Source organism: Liolophura sinensis, chromosome 2 (assembly GCF_032854445.1).
Source record: "Liolophura sinensis isolate JHLJ2023 chromosome 2, CUHK_Ljap_v2, whole genome shotgun sequence".
Taxonomy (NCBI): Eukaryota; Metazoa; Mollusca; class Polyplacophora; order Chitonida; family Chitonidae; genus Liolophura; species Liolophura sinensis.
Window position 1 is genome coordinate 22,144,115 of NC_088296.1, and position 21,071 is coordinate 22,165,185.

Genomic DNA, 21,071 nt, shown 5'->3' on the forward strand with positions numbered 1-21,071 from the left:
ATGGTCATGGGTTTTCTCCGGGGTTCTGACCCATTTCCTCCCATCATAATGGTGGCCGCTGTACTATAAGTGAAATATTTTTGAGAATGGCATAAAAAAACCAATCAAATAAATAAATAAACTAAATGTTACTAGACAATTCAGAATAACGGTAACTGATTAAAGTCGAAATTCTCTGCAGATTATAAGTCTGATGGAAGTATCTGAGCTATGGAAGAAACATTAAATTTCCGATTATATGTACTCTCTGGTAGGCGGATTGAAACCCTATCCACTGCGGGAAGATGATATCCAACCAATTCGGCAACTCCTTCAAATCATCGGATGACGCCGTAAAACAATCTCCGTTATTATGTTTAGCTGACATACATTAATTCAGGCCTAAACCCCAAAATGTACGTGCTTAAAACAAAGCAAAAACATTTTTAAACGCACATCCTGCAAGTATTGCACTGCAAAACGGTTTACTACAATTACTCCAATCACAAAAATTTGAAAATAAAAGAGCGGAATCTATCGGAACGAGTACTAAATTTTATGACTGTATGTCATTTGCGTATCTGGTTGGTGATTTCAAAATGGCCTTTTCTGAAACAGAGGAATCAGAGGACGTTACATTAGCGAATGGAGATCATATGTGTATTCCTGTTCTCAGTACGTAAATGACCTTACACTAGACCATGACTTGTGTTCATATCTTACGCCATTTGTTGCATACTCCTTGCAGGGCATGCGCCGCTCTCTACGTTCGATTTACTTCACTGTCACCACTAGTAAATTTTGAACAGAAATCCTAAAGTCACTGTAGTCAGTGATGAGGCAGGAAATCATGTCAGAAAAGAAAAAAAATTTGCCTTTGTTTCTAATAATATCTTGCACACAAGCAATTTCTTTGTCTAATTTATGCACAATACGACTCTAGCCAAGGCCTGGAGAGGTTGTATTGATAAATGCTGTTTAAATAGTTCGGCGCGAGGAACAAGCCTACGTGCGTCCCACAGGCTTCAAAGATCAAGCATGTCGACTTGTGGCAGTCATATAAAGCGAGTATAGAGAGCAGGAGATGCTGTGTAAGAAGCGTTTGTTTACTGTGGATGGTTTTCCACCATTCAAGTTATCGTTTGTGTGTTTTGTCAACATCCTGTGTCGAATTTACACAGGCCACGGAACGCGGGGATTGTTCCACTCTGCGGCGTCATCTTTAAATTCTTTTGACTAGAAACAGGGCGCTTCCCGTCGACAACAAAGTACATTCCCATTGTTTGCTTGATTCTGTGATATGTTGTGTATTAAAAAATATCCATAAATTATTAAGCAAGATTGTCCACTTGGTGTGGAACTCAAGGTAGCATACCACTGGACCGTGGTATTAAATACATAATACACTTAAAATTACCCACGCTTCATTTCATCATGCCTTCAAAGTATTTATTTAACTGAATGAGCAAAAATTGCTTGTACAGGGATTGAGTTAGCTTATTGTTAAGTAAGTTACATTTTGCCTTCATGTTTAAAATTTTAAAATCTTCGTTCAAAACTGCTGTATAATACTATAACATTAAAGTTGTATGTTCGTCAACAACATGACCTTTTTGTCGGCATAATTAAAGTATATGTTAAAGAAAAACAAAATAGTAGCTCATTTGTACGGGGGTTTTTTTTCATTTTATTTGAATAAAAATTCAATCCGATTTATAGCATAAACAGAATGATATGACATATACAACACAACGGGATTAGGCATCTTTAAGAAATTTTCTATTAATTATTAAAGCCTACAAATGACACAGTAAATTTATGTATAATTTAGGCATCATGGCCCTTTTAAAACAAAGCATATATTATAAGAATAAGTCTACGATATCAAACCCATAACATTAACAACGCGTTACTAAACTTACGCGTTGTGCAACGAACCTCAGCAGTTTTTAGTGTCTACTTTACAAACGTCCTTATAACTGGACACGAAGTCATGTCTGTGTACACTGGACATAAGGAATTCTAGTTACCATAGCAACCACAAAAACTGATGCCCACGAACACACAAATTCGCAAAAACCATACTGCCATTCTCGTAGGCTCGGCTATTAAAATTGATTTCGGAATTTACGGAGTTCTAAATCAGTTACATTAAGTGTATTATGTATTTAATAAGTTTTCCACAACACGGTACAACACGGATGAACATATTAGGCTGCGGTTGATCGGTATCCACAAAGTTTGACAAGATAAGTGGGAAGAGCAGCACGTAAGAAAATGACCACGTTTTATACATTAGTAACAGTCTTGTGCATTCTGTAGAACACGAATACGTCTAGGCGGCAGTTGATCGGTATCCACAAAGTTTGACAAGATAAGTGGGAAGAGCAGCACGAAAGAAAATGACCACGTTTTATACATTAGTAACAGTCTTGTGCATTCTGTAGAACACGATTACCTCTAGGTTGCGGTTGATCGGTATCCACAAAGTTTGACAAGATAAGTGGGATGAGCACTAATGAGTACACAAGATAAACAGTTAGATAAACAGCGCTTAACAAAGTAAGCAAACTTTCTACATCAACAACAGCCTCCGTGTATTCTGTAGTACTCGGTCAGTATAAACGAGTCGTCTTTCTCTGGATACCAGAAATCCCAGGTCACGGAGGTCGGAGCTATGGCCGGTCGGATCTTCATCTCCACTCCTGTCAAGTACTTCTTGGCGCCTTTCCATGGTTTCCACTGAAGACTTGGGGTCTGTAACAATGTACAAAACGAACTGAAAGTTTGATTTATTTCATTACCGGTACTTGGTAAGTCGTCTTCAAGAGTTGTTCAGTTATGCTCGAGGACGGTTAGTATTTAGGTGGGAGGAAGCACAGCCGGAGGAAACCCACGACCCTTCCAGGCTGCTTGAGGATGTGCCCGCCTACCACCGGAGATGTAGCCAGTATTAGCTGGACTTGAACTCACAGCAATAGCATTGGTGACAGTCCGAGGGCGGCCGGCATTATGATCACGTTCCACACATTTGAAATTATATTTTCACTTACGTCCCATGGACGCTTTAGCATGCTATATTCTTTCGTCGCTATTATTACAGGAGATCCCGATTTCTCAGGTACATTTAAAAGGGTGTTTTTTCTGGGCTCTTTCTGGTCTTCTTTCGTCCACCCTTCAACATCGACGTTGTTACAATAGCAAATACTTACGAAATGAAACGTAGCTGCTGCGCACCATCCATGTGATATAAACATGGGACACTACGTTTTATTCCCATTCTAACACACCATAACAATGGGGTCATTAAAGGGAAACAATAACACCGAAAACAATCGCTCTCTACTTTTTGTTAATATGTAACGGTCTACGATTTGTTGTTATGATTTTGTGCAAGTTCATGCCAATGGAATGGGTGGGAAATAAATCATCCAATCAGGGCAAAGCACGGGACACTTATTGACCAGCAAATGCACATTTCCCGCCACCACCTTACCATTTCTGTTTGAGCTTTAAATTCAAAAATAACGTTTGGTTATTAAAATAAAGGTTTGCGACGACGGAGGAATTATGCTGATCAGGAACTGAAATCAAAAGCCAGACACCCTGACACAAGCTACAGAGGCAACCGACGAATGGAAGGAAACAACGACAGAGTGTAAAACATGTTCACAGAGCGACGTTGTTCTTCAGACGGCCTCTGTATGTAACTCCTCAGGCCGAACTCAGTTGCGGACGTTATCCCATGTGTTTCATCATCGGCGGGGCCCAGAACTGTGGCTGCAGTGGCACCGAGACAGTGGCTTGTGTATCGCCGACTGCATCACAGGAGATGTCTGCCATCATAGAGCACAAGCGGTTCACTCCAGCAGCAAATACCAGCAATCTGCCGTTTGGATGGGTTACTAAGAAGGCGTTGAAAAAACCGCATCCTTGCCAACTTATCCAGCTACAGTCAGGAAATTGTTGTTTGATGCCACCTCTTCTTATCTCATATACGGGTTAAGTGCCTATTGGCTATATGATTTCGGTCATGGGAAATATTTCAACTTTTAACATAACTGCGTGACCAATATTTAATCCATTTTGCCTTTTTCCGCGGTAAATGGGAGCTGTCAAATTTTGAAGGAAACAGACGTTCTGACAGTGCATCCCAGCCTTCCTATATTTCATTAGCGAAATGAAACCGTCCCAGCGTCCATGGCGAGGACGGCAACTGCGTACAGATTATCAATTTGAGCAAACTTCGCTCTCAATTTCTTAGAGTGTTGAAGTTTCTGGAGGAATGTTAGAATTTTGATTAAAGCATAAAACCCCAATCAAACCAAGCCTTCGTCACAGATTTGACATACAAATCCCCCAACTACAGCGTGGTCGCCCATTATCATACGGTGATTTCCAGTGAGATGACAGTCAGTCCCTATAAACGGCTAAAACAAATATAGACATATACGTCCTAATCTCAAGAAATAGTCTGTTAAATTTTTTACAGAAAGCCAGTTGTTGGAGTGATGCTAGAACGTATTTTTGCTTTTGAAGCATATTATTCGGTTAAATATAGCACACATATTCTGTTAATTCAACATAAAAACTGTATTCGACTTAAAAGATATTATGTTGAATATGACACAGTATTATGTTATAATAACAGAATATATTCTAGCATCACTCACACAACAAATTTTCGGTTGAGATTAACAGATTATGTTTTGTAGTGTAGTCGGCAATGGTGGAAAATCGTTTCGAGAATTTCCTGGATCGAGATCCTGACAAGGTGATGACTTGATGATTTGTCAAAATGCATAACTTTTTCCGTTCCTCGCTTACAGGCCGACAGCTAAAAACAGCATTAGTCTGTGGAAATAATAACCAACCATCACTATACAAGATCACAGTATCATACTCCTTACAGCGCATATGCCGCTTCTTACGTTCCCTTAACATTACTGTCGCCACTAGCCAAGCTTGACCTTTGGAGTCTGTGCGACGCACGTGAGCTTGTTTAGGCTTAGCCTACTGCTGTCCTTAACCATTTCATCAGTATTCATCAACAAAATTTCTTTCAGGCTATGCGATACTTTAGATGAAGAGAATGCATGTGTATAAAGTATTATCAGAAACGAAACATTTTCTGACATCATTTACTGCCTCATCACCGTGACCAGAGTAACCTCAGCGTTATCCCAGATTTCTGTATTCTGTCTGGTGTTGTAAAGCGAAGGTAGAGGGAGAGGTAAAACGTATTCTACAGCATAGGGCCGTAAGTGGGAAGGTCTGCCTGCAACCTGCGGATGGTCGTGGCTTTTCCCCGAGCTCTGCCCGTTTCCTCCAACCATAATGCTGGTCGCGTCGTATAAGTGAAATATTCTTGAGTACGGCGTAAAACATAAATCAAATAAATAAATAAAAAAAAATCCTACAGCATAGAGAGTAAAATCAGAGCCATCTGACCTTCCTGTCGTCGGGCCGCGGGTAGACACCATTCAGATTAGCGGCGTAACAGTCATTGTACCACCATCCTCCCCCGAAGTGTGCGGCGCAATTGGCTAGGCTCCCGTCACGGTCTCGGTCCTTCGTGGAGAACATCATGTTGTTGTGACTTTCTTCTTCCCTGTCACGTGATAAAACAAATACGGATCAAAACTAATACAACTGCGAACTGATCTGACCTATCAGTGATTTGGTCATTTGGTTATCTGTCTCACTACCCTGACCGAAAACCTCAATTTACTCACCAGAATGGCTCACCATCCTAACCGAACACCTCAATTTACTCACCAGACTGGCCCACCACCCTGACCAATAATATAATTTACTCACCAGACTGGCCCACCAGCCGGAACGATAACTTCAATTTACTCACCAGACAGGCTCACCACCTTGAATGATAACCTCAATTTACTCACAAGACTGGCTCACCACCCTGACAGATAACCTCAATGTACTCACCAGACTGACTCAACACCCGGACTGATAGCCTAAATTTACTCACCAGATTGGCCCACTACCCTGACCAATAACCTCAATTTACTCACTAGACTGGCCCACATGACCGATAACCTCAATTTACTCACCGGACTTATTTACCACCCTAACTGATAACCTCAACTCACTCACAAGACTTTCTTCTTCCCTGGTCACGTGATAACACAAATATGGATCAAAACTAATACAACGGCGGACTGACCTGACGTATCAGTTATTTGGTTATTTGTTTCACTACCCTGACCGATAACCTCAATTCACTCACCAAACTGTTTCACCACCCTTAGCGATAACTTCACACTTTACTCACCGGACTGGCCCTCCAGCATTACTGATACCCTCAATTCATTCAAAAGACTGGCTCACCACCCTTACTGATACACTCAATGCACTAACCAGACTGTCTCACCACCCTTATCGATAATCTCAATTTACTCACAAGGCTGGCACACCGCCCTTAGCGATAACTTCACAATTCACTCACAAGACAGGCTCACCATCCTTACTGATACACTAAATTCATTCACAAGATTGGCTCACCACCCTTACTGATACACTCAATTCACTCACAAGACTGGCTCACCACCTTTACCGATAACCTCAATTCACTCACAAGACTGGCTCACCACCCTTACTGATAAACTGTACATTGGTGTACATTACCCCGGAATTCCCAAAAGTACTCACCAGATTGGTTGTAGGAACGTCTCACCACCTCTCCTCTGGCACCCATAATGTACTTACCAGACTGTCTGTAGGAACACCTCACCACCTCTCCCCTCAGAACTAAATGTACTTACCAGACTGGCTGTAGGAACGTCTCACCACCTCTCCCCTGGCACCCCTAATGTACTCACCAGACTTGATGTAGGAACGCCTCACCACCTCTCCCCTAGAACTCCTAAATGTACTCACTAAACTGTCTGTAGGAACGCCTCACCACCTCTCCCCTCAGAGCTAAATGTACTCACCAGATAGGCTGTAGGAACGCCTCACCACCTCTCCCATGGAACTCCTAAATGTACTCACTAGACTGTCTGTAGGAACGCCTCACCACCTCTCCCCTCAGAGCTAAATGTACTCACCAGATGGGCTGTAGGAACGCCTCGCCATCTCTCCCCTGGAACTCCTAAACGCCTCCCCGCCTCTCCCCTCACAACAAAAAGTACTTACCATACTGGCTGTAGGAACGCCTCACCACCTCTTCCCCGGAACCCTTCCACATTCAGCCTGTAATAGTCGGACTCATGTGAGATCCAGAACCCGTCATATTCCACAAATGTACTGTTCATCTCGTCCGACATGTCAATACGAACCCTCATCCTTCGATCTCGCGTGAACACGTACAGATTCTCGTTTCCCCACCAAAACTCTCCGTCACGTATTCTTCCGAAGCCATTCTTATATTCCTCCCAGTTACGGTTGAAGTTCACGTTACCGTTGAAACGTCTGAGACGACAACAACGGAAGTAAGGCATTAACACTTTCAGACAAGACTTCTCTATGATCTGAAATGTTGCTAAACTCATCTAATATTATTCTATACGAGTTTATTCAACTTTACAACACTGTGAAACTGTATTATATTCTTCTAATTAACCTTGTACCATGACTTATGTTGAGATAGTGGAATACTTTTTTCTACAATAAAACAATCTTGAAAATTAGCTCTGTCAATCATAATGACTGTAAACGAAACCCTTATTCATCGCATGGACCATAAAACGGACTATTTCAAGCAAAATAAATGGCTGTGGCATCATTGGATTCCAACAAATCACCGCAGAATTCGATGTTTTTTAAGACATTGTACTCGGCTGGAAAAATTCTAAAGAAATATGTCCAACTACTTCTCGTAACAGTGTTTAATTGTCTTTCATCTCATGTATACATCAACTTAATGCTTACGTTGCCTTTACTGTCATGAAATGAGTAAAGGGACAAGCTAGAAAATGTACCTCTGAAAGACGGTCCAACCTCCGCCGTCCGTAGCCATATCACAGTACACAACGTAACTTTTGCCATCTACACTGACATTGTACAGACCGCTTTTGTCTACACAGTGATACATTTTCAAATCCCAGCAGTCCCTGGTAGGCGGGTTTCCATTGGCTGAAAACAAAGCTGTTTTATGAATTGATACCATATATCAGTATAGTAGCATATATATGTAGCTGAATAATGTAACCTTATTTAAACTGATCGTTCTGAATACGGAGTCGTAGTATGGTCTCCTCCGTTGAAACTTAGCAACAGGCATCTAACTGGATGCTAAAGTTACGAGACTGATTTATTTATCTGTCTATTTGACTGGTGTTTTACGCCATACTCGAGAATATTTCACTTATACGACGGCGGCTGACCCGATTGAATGGTAGGTTCTGTAAAGAATATGCGTGTCCTCCACGACACTTTCCAGCAAGGAGAGTTAGTACCCGTATAATACAAACCGCCAAAGAACTAAAAAAGTATATAAAGTACGAAAATACGACGGAATCATGCAATGAGAAGCAGTCAACAGTTTTCTGAGTGACTGAGCGAAATCAGCATTCAAATCGTATACCATACTGGAATATCAGTTTTCGATAACAAAATATGTGTCTCAGTTGCGCTTTGATTGAAACTGTTGATATATCCACAGTAGAGATCTAATTCAACATCATGAATCTACTGCCCCCTAGTCCCGCGTTTAGCGGAATTGGACACAATAATGAAGCAGAGCGTCAAAGATTCTGGACGTTCTGTCTATATTCAATTACAAGAGAATTATACCCAAGAGATGGACGAAGAAAAGTGATAAACTTTGTGTGTATTAAACTCCCATGTACTCCCATGTACAGCGACTTAGCAAGCTAATTGTTTTAGCGTTCAAAAGACAGGCCACAATTTCCTAAATGTCAGAGCTCATAAGGTCATAACTCTATTCGCATTACTAGTTTTGGAATGTTACATAGTTTATAATCTATGCCTCGATCAGACATTCGTATGCCGGCCTTCGAGTAATAAGGACCTTCTCGGTCAATAGCCGCAAAGCCAATTCCCAAAACGATGTACAACACAAACTACCAAAGAACTAAGTATATTAAATATGAAATTAGACCGGAATCATAGAATCATTCAAGTTTCATACAGGTATCCAACGGATATATTAACTGAACAGCTGCTGACTACTTGCAGGTAGGGATATTCTGTGCCATTTAGGCCTATATATAAACATTTAAGAGATTGTAATGTTAATATCCTGTCAAATGCCCGACAGCTGGACCTTGACGTCATTTTATAGAGAACAGTATGACGTTATAATAAAAACTGATACATTGTAATATTGTAGACATTACACTACTAATCCATATTTGACGTAGCAATCACGTAAGGTCCTGATTACGTGGCTTGAGACTAGCTGGAATGAACTAAACATTGGCTAACATAGATAAATACAGAGAGGCTGCATATTTTAGAACTCTTTGTAACGATTGCAATACTGTACAGTTCAGAAATTAGAGTCGAACAAAAGATTTAACGTTTTGAGGCTTAAGGAGATTGTAAAGCTTGCGATTTAACGGGGCGAAATACACATAACACACTTTAAGATTTATATCGGCGAATTAGAGAGGGATCAAAACAATAGTCAAATTAAACTATGCTAAATACACCCAAAAGGAATTTTTACACAGCTTCAGATCTTCAGGAAACAACTAAAATCTTTCATAACTTGCGATTTACATGGATGGACGAAATTTTTACCCTGCTTGTTACTGGGTCGTCTGGGGAAAGTTACTTGTGTTCATTACCTGCAATTTTTGCTTCACACTTTTCTCCAGAATCTGTCACCCCTTTAGATCCAATCGCAGAAGGGATTCTCCGTATGGGCGGAGCTTCTGTCACCCCTCTAGATCCAATCGCAGAAGGGATTCTCCGTATGGGCGGAGCTTCTGTCCCCATTTGATTTCTGGGCGGAGCCTTAGTCGCTTTCTTCTTCTTACTTAGTTTTCCGTACCTTGGTTTTGATCTTGATATCTCCATGGCAGACCGCTGAGGAGGACGTGGAGATGCTGTTTTATGTTTGGGTCGCCGCGTTGTTGTTGTTGTGTCGGTGGTTTCAGTTGACAAAGGAGTTGTTGTTGTATCAGTTGATGGTCTGGGCTTTCTTGTCGTCTTTGGCATCTCTGTTAAAATCAGGATTTTTTAGGGTTACGAATAAACGTATTTCTATATACCTTAGGCATAGCCACTCAACATTAGACGCCTGCATAAGGCGATTCCAAGCCGTGCAAACACATCATTCTCTGCTGTTATGTGTACTCTGCAGTGCTTGTGAACTACCACTTTGCTCTACGAACATAAAGAGTGTCTGCCAGGAAGTCGGAAGACTTGGGATCAAACCCAGGTCGGGTCATTCCAAAGACTTTAAAAATAGTACTTGTTCCTGACTCGCTTGGCGCTGAGCACTGAGAGGTTAGGGCAAGGCAACAACCAACCTGGTTGGCCCAGAGTCAGTATAATGTGCCTGGGTGGGGTGTCATGTCTGGTGTCTTCAGCATGATACTTCACTTGAGGCAGCACTTTGACGGCATTCGCCCTGCTAAACGAAGACAGTATATGTACACACACCTAATGAATACTCGTCGTCATATGACTGAAAAATTGTTGTAGACAACGTAAAACCCACAGCTCACATACATAGGCCTACATCCGAACATAGCTATATGTAAATGTATACAGAAACAAGTCATTTACTACAGAAGAGAACGTATGCCACTTTGACATAAGTTTTAGAAAGGCAATGTTCCACATTCATTCATACAGCTTTTATCTCTGATCACCACAATAACTATATATCTGGGTTAAATATTATGTCTCCCGAAGCTCTAACCAATCATTTATTCCTTCACTCTTAAGTTTGTTAATATTGTACTCAATTATATTACTTTGATTTTTTTTTACTCGATGCTCATAACAAAGCTTTATTTTTTTGACTGGTCTTTCATGTCGTACTTAAGAATATTTCTTAAGTACTGGCCACTATGCACGACAGTGGCCAGCATTATGCTGGGAAGAAACCGGGCAGAGCCCTCGGGAAGCCCACGACCGTCCGCCGGTTACTTGGAGACTTCCTAGTACGACCGTTGGGAAAGCCAACATGAGCTGAACTTAACCTCATATCGACCGCATTGGTGAAAGACTCTTGAATCAATAAGAACAACGCTTAAAAGAAAAAACAAAGTAGTCCCAATGTGTTACAGGGAAAATGGCATTTTCTTTCCTTTTTTTTTTTTTTTTTTTTTTTTTTTGGCGAACCAGACAACGCGGTCTTTACATTACCAGTAGGAAAGACACAATCACTTTTATGCGATGGCCGTAACTGGATGATCGTATTTTAGCTGATGGCTTCTTGAAGGAAACCAAGTGAAGCAAAGGGAAGCCTACGCTCATCCGAAAGTTGCTGGAAGACCTTCCCACGCGCATATGCGACCGGAGAGGCAGCCAGCATGATCTGTACATTGGTGAGATGCTTTATTGTGAAAAACGTTTAAAGGAAAAGACACAGTATTCCGTCTATGTATTACAGGATTGTTTTGAGGATTCGATCTAACACATATTATACAACTGGGACACTGCTCTAGACCAAAAATGGCAACTCGCATATAATTTGCCATATTTTAATTTTAATTTAAGATAAGAGGGGCGTTCATCTCACACATGACATACGTTCCTGTTCATGTAGGAAATATGAAAAGGATTAGATGTAAAATTGAGTCAACGCAGAGGTCTTTTCCTCTAATTCGAAATAATCTCACTCTCATTGGTCAAGGTCGTCTTTTCATCAGATCCATTCCACCTAGGAGGTTACAGGTCTTGCCGGAGTTTATTTGTCTGTGTCTACTTTTCAGAAACTTTATGGAAATGTGACAGGCGTATTTGAATGAAATTTTGCACACAAACATTCCGTTAAATATTTGTCTGTCTGTATTGTATATTTGAATACAGCCTGTCGGCTACTTTATGGTAAAAGTGATTGGCCTATTGAAACGAAATTTTGTACACATATAGTCCATGAAATATTTGTCTGTATTTGCATACTTGTATATTTGTATACAGTCTGTCGGCTACTTTACGGTAAAATGTTATGGACGTATTGCTGCGAAATGTACACCAAATATCAACTGTGATCTGGATCTGCCTTCGTAATTTTTTAACGATTTGTCACCATTGACGCGCAGTAGAGAAATACAGAGAACTGTTTCTTTGCCTGCATATAGTGGGAGATCTGCACATTTGGCGATGACCAAATTCTTCCCTTATGCCAAGGCTTGTGAGTCTTATAGGTGTACGAAACCAGAGTGTTCTGTGTAATTCACGTGCGCTGCTCTTCTGCACTAAGTCGTATTTGAACAAATGAGAGCGGGTTTCGAACCTGCGCCCTCATTGTTCAAGTTCCAGTTGAATGGCTAAGGTGGAAACAGTCGGAAAAAAACATTGATACCTAAATGCATATAAACTTCATGTCGCAAAAGGAAATACAGGGGATATTCCAGCTACCCTTTGTATTTCTCCAGAAAAGGAGATACATGTTTTGGGGTATATTTTCGTATTCGTATATCTTACCTTTAACGTCTAGAATGAAGGTATGTTGTATCTGTCCATAGCGGTTCTTAATGAAGCACGTGTAATTACCCCGATCGTTAAGCACCATGTTCCTCAGCAGTAGCTTCCACTTTATGGCCTCTGTCTGCAACATTTGATTCAATGAATGAGCGATCCATTGATTGATTGATTGATTGAATGGCTGTCTAACGTTAATGGACGATCGCTTGTCTTCAAAAAATAAGGTGTGCATATATCTGTACATGACACTTGGAAAAGTTCATCAGTTACTGACCAAAGGCGGGTGGTTTACCCCGACACTCCCCTTTCTTTCACAATTAAAATGGTCGTGATGGTATGAGTGGAAAATCCTTGAGTAAGGCAATAAAATAACATTCAGTAAATCAATTTATAACAGTGTGGAATTGTTCGGTTGTAGAGTATTTACATTCAGGAGCGTCGCAATTAATTTGAAAGTGGTACGACTATCGGAGGATTATCCCAGCGCAAAAATCGGGGGTGAAGGACCCGCCTAGTCCCGGAAGCTGTGGGATGTTAGACGGCTGCAGATGCTTTGAAATCGGTTTACGGGGTTTTTATTCTTCACATAGATCCATTGTAGTTTTAGAAGCTTAACAGTCTGCAGTGTACATGTGTGTGGATGGACCTTCATTTTCTTGGTCGCCATTAAATTGGCTCGACTTTATCTTTGAATTTTTTTTCATTTCCTTTTTTTTTTTTTTTGACTGGCGGGAGGATAGGATGGATGATTGGTAAGAGGAGTGGATGGTGCCTAGCCTGAGGAGTGGGTGGATGACTGGCGGGAGGAGTGGATGGATGATTGGCAGGAGGAGTGGATGGATGATTGGCAGGAGGACTGGATGGGTGACTGGTGGGAGGAGTGGATGGATGATTGGCAGGAGGAGTGGATGGGTGCCTGGTGGGAGGAGTGGATGGATGATTGGCAGGAGGAGTGGATGGGTGACTGGTGGGAGGAGTGGATGGATGATTGGCAGGAGGAGTGGATGGGAGCCTGGTGGGAGGAGTGGATGGATGATTGGCAGGAAGAGTGGATGGGTGCCTGGTGGGAGGAGTGGATGGATGACTGGTGGGAACGTCAGCCTTTGTGAACCATAGCATTCTTATTTTATATTTACTCCAACAACAGTTATTTTATGAAATATTTGGCTGATATATCTTCAAGGCGCTCAGTTTGTCACTCTTGCTGAAGACATGCTTGTTACTGGATTCATTAAAATTGTACGACAATGAAACCTAATCAAAAATTCTTTTAAAGAGTGTAAACTTACCTTCTGGTTTGGTTTAAAACAGTGTAACGTATCGCATATTTTTTTTTCACATTTCCCTATCATGATTTTTATGTGCATTTATTTTTACCTAGGCAGGTAAACTCCTATCATGTTTAAGCTCGTTCTAAAAAATAAAGAACTCAAATAAAACGCCAGATTTCAGACAATTCCTACTTCAACAATACTAAATAAAATGAGTAAATAAACAAAATGTTTTGAAACTTACCATTCCTTGCTTGCGGGCAAAGAGAATGTTATTTTTGAGCCACATAATCCTGGGTTGAGGTTTTCCGGAAGCAGGGCATCGTAAACTGGCTGTCTCTCCCTCGGTCACAGTCACGTGATTAGGCAGCTTCACCTTGTCCAGAAACTTGGGAGGCATTCCTGCACCAATGTACGATTGACTGATCCACTGGCTCATTGATTGGTTTATTAATTGATATATTGATTCACTGGTTTATTGATTCACTGGTTTATTTATTCACTGTTTCGTCGGTTGATTATTTGATCCCCCCCCCCCCCCCCCCACCCACCAAAAAAAACTTCAATTTATGGACGAGGGCTTTTGTGAAAAAATACAAATATTTAATAATCAGCACGCGCTGAACTCACCTTCACCTGGCATCGGTTTTTTCGAATTTTTTGCTTCATTTGGCTTATTGCTGGTAAGCGCCTGTGCAGACGGCTCATGTGTTTTATCTTCATTTTCAGATTCCGGCGCCATCGTGATTATTCTTTCTGTTGGAAATAGAACAAAATATTTTCTTCATTGTTAAAAAAAAAACACTTAAGCACCATGGCTAGTTCATAGACAGTAGTTCCTGACCTACATGTGTATGCGCCTTTCCTTGGTTGGTATTTAACCTGTGAAACTTGTCAGGAAACCAGGCGGATTTACCAAAATCTGTCCAATCTTCTGCTCAGGGTAAACACGACCGATATTGCCAAACTAAAAGCTTCAAGAGCGCACAATACCAAACAAATGAAAAGAGAATACTGTACAAAACAATCTAATAGCAGAAGTCTAATAACAGAAGTGCATTAAGAAAGGTGTAACAATAGAAGTGTAATACCAAAAGAGTAATAGCAAAAGTGTGCTAACTGGGGTGTAATAACATAAGAGTGCGTCATAAGAAAAATATACATAGCAAAAACTGATAGGCACATACATGTCCAAATAAAAACGGTTATTTCATCACTCTCGTAGGCACGCTACATGTTTTCTATAAGAAAACGTCACTCAGTGTTTTACTGAAAACGTCAATGTTATAAATAGGATGCCAGCCTATGTTTTAACTAAAAGGATGCCAGTCCATGGTTTAACGAAAACGTATGCGTGTATAGTAACACCATATACATGTAACGCGTTTATGGATAAGACGTCTGCGTTTAAATAAAAACAGCAAGGCGTTTGAATATAAATGCGTGTGTTTTTTAAAAATACATGCCATGCGTGGTTAATATTTTCCGTGTAATGGCAGGAGTGTAATAACAAAAATCTAATAACAGAAATGAAATAACAGAAGTGTAAGAAGGTATGTGATACAGCGTCCCACATACGTTCCATTGAACTGCCAAGTAAATCGTGGTATTTCACATTTACAAACATACAATAGCTCGAATATCTAAATTCTAAAAGCTCTGAATTACACGTCACGCATATATGCCTATTATTTGTTGTGAATACATGTGAATTCTTTACCCTTTCTGCTCACTTCACTCCAAAAATTAATCTCCTAATCTTAGAAGAAAGTCTGCTGTCTAGTAATGCTAGAACGTATTCTGTTATTTCAACACAATATTGTGTCATGTTCAACATAATTTCCTATTATCTGATCTTTATGTTGAATTAAAATGAATATGTGTGTTATATTGAACAGGATAATGGGGTGCAAATAACAGAATACAATTTAGCATCACCCAGTCAACAGATTTTCGGTTAAAATTAACAGATTAATTTTTTTAAGTGCTGTCACACGGATTTGCTTCTCTCACTGTGTTTGCGTACATACCTAGTTCTGATAGCCGATTTTCGGCATCACGAAATATTCTGTTTAACCCTTTAACATCTCGCATGATGTCATGAAGATCCTGCCTCACAGTCATGACGGTCTGCTTCACCGAGTACAGCTCCTCCTCAACAGTACGGTTCAGTGGAAGCGTGTACTTAACCTTTATCTTCTTCCCTTTCGCTTTTTTCCCGTCCGTCATGTAAGATGACGCGAGGAGGACAAACGCGAAAAAAAGAATCCTTAGCGACGTCGCCATCTTGTCTTTGCCAGAGGTGATATGGATTTTACGCTGATTATGTAGACGCTGTATATACAATGACCTTAGATGACACCGTATACAGACCTACATCTGTTCACTGGCCGTTACATGGCGTCCTCGCCCCGAATCAAACAGCAAGCCTCCAAAATGCGGTCGCTGAACCACGAGATATTCATAGCCCGCCTAGTTATTTGACACCAAAATCTGTCAGAATGTCTATGGAAGCGCGTTCGTGACAGCGCAAATGAATGATGACATCGAAATAAATTTGTAATCTGGTGTTTGAATGAATAAAGTGATAAATTAAGGAAGGAATAAAGTGATAAATTAAGGAAGGAATGAATGAATAAAGAGATTTATAAAGGAATGAAGAGAAGAAAAAGGAAGAAAAGCGGGAAGGAAAGGGTGGAGTGAATAAATGAATAACGAAGGAACGGAGGAAGTCATAAAGACGGAAGGCGTGGAGGAAGACAAGAAGGACATGAAGGCAGGGAGGTAGGATTAAGGAAGGAAGGGAGATAACCCTGTAAATTGAATGAATGAGTGAATGAGTGAGTGAATAAATGAAAGTATGTATGAATGAGAGTAAGAAAGAAGGACGAAAGGAATGAAGGAAGACATGAAGGGAGGAAGAGCAGAAGGAATGAGAGCAGGATTGAAGGAACGAATGAACGGATTCACGCCATATATATACTCTCCAAAAAATAAGTCTGTTAAATTTAACAGGAAATCTGTTGTCTGAGTGATGCCAGAATGTATCCTGTTATTGCATAAGATTTTGCTGTTTAACATAGCAGTCATTTTCTATTCATTCAAAATAATGGTTGCAGTAGACCAACAGGGTATTAAAATAAAATACAATGTACATGAATATACAGTAGAATACGTATGCATACTCACCAAGGTATGCATTTATTTGACTACACCATTTCATGCTGGCTTTCTGGTTTGAAAGCAATTTGCGGATGGTCGTCGGTTTCACGTGAGCTCTGCTCGGTTTCCTCCCACCATAATGCTGGCCGCCGTCGTGAAACATTCTTGAGTACGGCGTAAAACACCAACCAAATAAATAAACAAATATTTGATTATATTTTGTTGTTTGCACTTGCACTATATTAAGTTTGCACTTGTACGCTGGCGGTTAGTATTTATGGATAAGAGCCCTGTGTAACGTACCACCGACCATTGGCAAGTTATTGACGAACATTGTCATTAGTGAACGTCAGGCTGTCCAAACAGCCTCAAAAAGGTGTCAAACGGTTAGAGTCATCGAAGTCACACAAGAGACGGAAGAGAGACGAAACTACAAGCCTAAAACAACCTGCCGATGGTCGTGGGTTTCCCCAGGGCTTAGGGCCCAGTTTCACAATGCGGCGTACAATATTTTTATCGCACATTTGTCTAACGATATTTTGTACTTTTACCGTACCATTGTCCTGTATTTGCTATTATCGTACATGTCCATCTTTGTGAAACTGTGCCCTGTCCCGTTTCCTCCCACCATAATGCTGGCCGTCATCGTATAAGTGAAATATTCTTTAGTACGGCGTGAAGCACCAATCAAATAAATAAATGAAATTTGTCCAAGGCCGGGAATGAACCCGGACCATGTGTTCCTGGTGCCGTGTGTCACGTATCACTCCGAAGCGGCAACCTATGGTGAGACATACACTGTCAGACGGCAAGCCCGGTAAGTCCTTCCTAAACGAAGTCTGCAGTCCAAAACTGTGGCTCTTATCTCTCAGTAAATTCTTTGTTCCTAATGCTAGTAAGACCCACGAAACGTAGCAAATCGGCAGAAACGTTCATTTCGAATGGCACCAACATTCCATCGTATTAAAGCCATACAAAAGAATTTTTCACTAAGAATTTTTTGCACCTAATAAACCTGAGTAAAATGCCTTTGGGAGTTTGCAGAAACAGACACAGCTGAATTCAAACGCCATAGGTCAAGAGCCTGTGGCCCGTTTTATGAGGCTCACTTAGCTAAGATGGCCTTCAAATATCATGATAACGTACGTTGTAGAGATATGAAGTACACTTAGCTAAGGGCTACTAAACACTAAATCTGTTTCATGAAAGTTGCGCTAGACAACACATTAAACTACACGGATTTGAGTATAAAATACATCAATTCTCAAATAGGAGCAAACCAAACAACACTGCCTGCATTCTCAAATAGGAGATTAAAGCAAACACCTGCATTCGATGCCATAAAACACATCCAACTAGATTTTAGATTTCTAAGACGTTTTTATTTGGCAAATAGTGGTACAGTAAGCAAATCTCCCTGTCGGCCGCCAATACACTGGCCAATACACAACGTTATACTTCACCAGAAGCAAATGTAATAAGCATATTATATAATGTATACAAAGTTACACAATGAAGAGGTAGCCACTAAGCCAGTGTTAGGAAGTGCACTAGTCTCGCAGAATCTCGTCTTTCTCGCGTTAAACCGTGTGCATTTGACAGTCTTGCAGTGGGCCCGCCAAAAAGTAAAATTCTGACTGGCTTACTGCTCTCCAAACGAGCTTGTTTATTTTTATTTATTCCATTGATGTTTTACGCCGTATTCAAGAATATTTCAGTAATACGACTGCGGTCAGCATTATGCTAGGAGGAAACCGGGCAGAGTCCACGAGAAACCCACGACCATCCGCAGGTTAGCTTGTTTATGCAGTCATAACCTGGAAAGCTAATCAACGTTTGCTGACGTTATGCTAATGTTGTGTTTTGGACCGTCCCGTTACAGAAGTGTTATGTTACATCATATAACGCGAGACAATTCGCAATTTTGCGAGACTAGCAGATCATCCATAATATACACAGAACAGTGACGTCACATGAGGTAGCTGCAAGAAGGTCCAAGACACCAGGTCACCAGTTTCACTAAACTTCGTACGCAATTTGATCGAAAATGCCGTGGTATTGAACGTCATTTATACGTCACCAAAAACGAAGACGTAAGAAGTTTTCTGAAAACATGGGCCATTTCCACGTACCTTAATATTCAGATTTTCCTCCAAAAAAACGAGACCTTACCAGGCTAAAACTTACTTACGGAGAAAAACGTTCATACTAAACTTACATGGAAATGGTCTCGTGCCGTTCTGGTGAAACAATAATTCTTGGAAATCACAAATGCGATTAATGGTCAGTATAATGATCAGAATAATGAAATCAGAAATTAATTTCCATAATGAAGAGCTCTTCTTTCCACACGCGTATACAAGAACAGTATTGTCTTTCTTATTTTTGTTTTCAAACCCTACTAATCGAATCTCTCACTCTAAAACGAAGAACATGACAGGTTTTCAGTATAAACAATGATTTATACTCCGCTGAAATTATTTTAACTTTCGTGCAGATCTTTCCTTATACAATTACTATTTGGCTAATATTGAATGAAAGGTTGTGTGGTTTAATGTCACAACTGTAATATCTCAGTCACTTGGCGAAGGATCTTTTCCTACCTTCTTCTACAAGTACATGTACACAATCCCATACAAAAGTTTTCATAATGCTTTATGTATCCATAAGAACAGATTCCATATTTAATCCGAAACATGGGGTTTAACATGGTGCTGTGGAAGTATTACCCTCATCCACAGACTTTATCCCTGAATAAGCGGCGTAGTGCACTAGCAGACGGCCATTCGCCATTTACACAGACGAACTGACTCACAGACAATTAAGATGACTTTTTCACCTATTACAGGATGCTATCTATGAGTTGCCCAAGGAAGTGCATTTTGTCCACGAACGAACATAGATCATGGCCAAAACAGATAAGTAATAAAAAAAGGAGGGGTCGAGCGGGACCGTGCTCTTAAAGAAGTGATGTACCACTCGTCCACGCTAAAACAAGCCAGGTATATGAACTGTTAACTATAATTCCCATTGTAATGCATGATGGCAGCAAAATGCACAATCTTGGTCGCATCAATTAGCCATAGGTAAGGTATCAAGCACCCACATGTTACCGTGCGACCATGAAACGCAATACATCACTACGCTCACCGTCAATCCTCGGACATTGCACGTCAAAATTTCAGCAGTTCCCATTTGTTTTCAGCCAAAATAAAAAAAATCTACGAAGGCTATTCACCTTTTCCTAACCACAAAGTACAGCATATTTACGAAAAATATTTTACGACATCGTGAATAAAGTTGTTGGTAAAATGTCACTACCGATTTCCACCTAATGTTTCCGACACCCTAGAAGTTCGCATGATTATGTTAGAATCCTATAAGCTAATAACGGCTAAACGTTGAATAAAAAGACTTTTAAAATCTTTAAAAAAAGCAGCAGTTAAAAAATATGTTCCTTTCGTTAACTGTCTGATTGTTGGAACTCGTTAAAATAAAATTCCAAAACCAAGACGTATCAGGTACACGTTCAATTGTTATGATTATTCAGCTTTATGAGAAAAGGCAATCCAGTCTGAATAGGGGATTACATATTGATCTTCAATTCATGAAGATCCCAAACTTCAAATCCACCTAAAAGTTTATCCCCTGGATACAATTCCCATGAGAGCAAAGCTACTTCTATAAATCCCTTAACTGTTGGAAAACGGCAATACTGTTAATCTAGAACAGCGCATGTTTACTGCGATTTTTACTCGACTTTCTACATAGGCAAAAATATACAGTTCTTGAGATCAGCGATCAAAGCAAGTGCAGTCCAAATGCCCCGCACTCCAAATGAGTGCACTGAACACGGCAAAATCTGAAGTGGGTACAGTCGATTTTATATGTAATATATTCCAATACACAAGATATTCTTCTGAAAACTAATTCTCGTATTTTTACAAGTAGGTAAGTGTTACCAATTAATCTCTAAGTTATAACTCTGAAAGTACTCCTGTTCACCATTTGCAATTCCTACGCACACCTAAACGACGACATACAACTGGAATCGATAAAATCTATCCA

At 40.4% G+C, this 21,071-nt stretch overlaps 1 protein-coding gene across 1 annotated transcript; it reads right to left on the reverse strand.

Annotated features, from left to right (window-relative positions):
• Positions 1–1,470: 1,470 nt before the first annotated feature.
• LOC135462726 (angiopoietin-related protein 6-like) lies at positions 1,471–16,238 on the reverse strand. Its single transcript, XM_064739949.1, has 9 exons — positions 15,872–16,238; positions 14,472–14,597; positions 14,086–14,243; positions 12,571–12,694; positions 9,756–10,130; positions 7,923–8,076; positions 7,138–7,413; positions 5,431–5,590; positions 1,471–2,736 (listed from the first exon to the last, which is right to left on the reverse strand). Exons 1-9 carry the CDS (start codon positions 16,125–16,127, stop codon positions 2,560–2,562), a joined length of 1,806 nt encoding a protein of 601 aa, XP_064596019.1. The 5' UTR covers positions 16,128–16,238; the 3' UTR covers positions 1,471–2,559.
• Between the last annotated feature and the right edge of the window lie 4,833 nt (positions 16,239–21,071).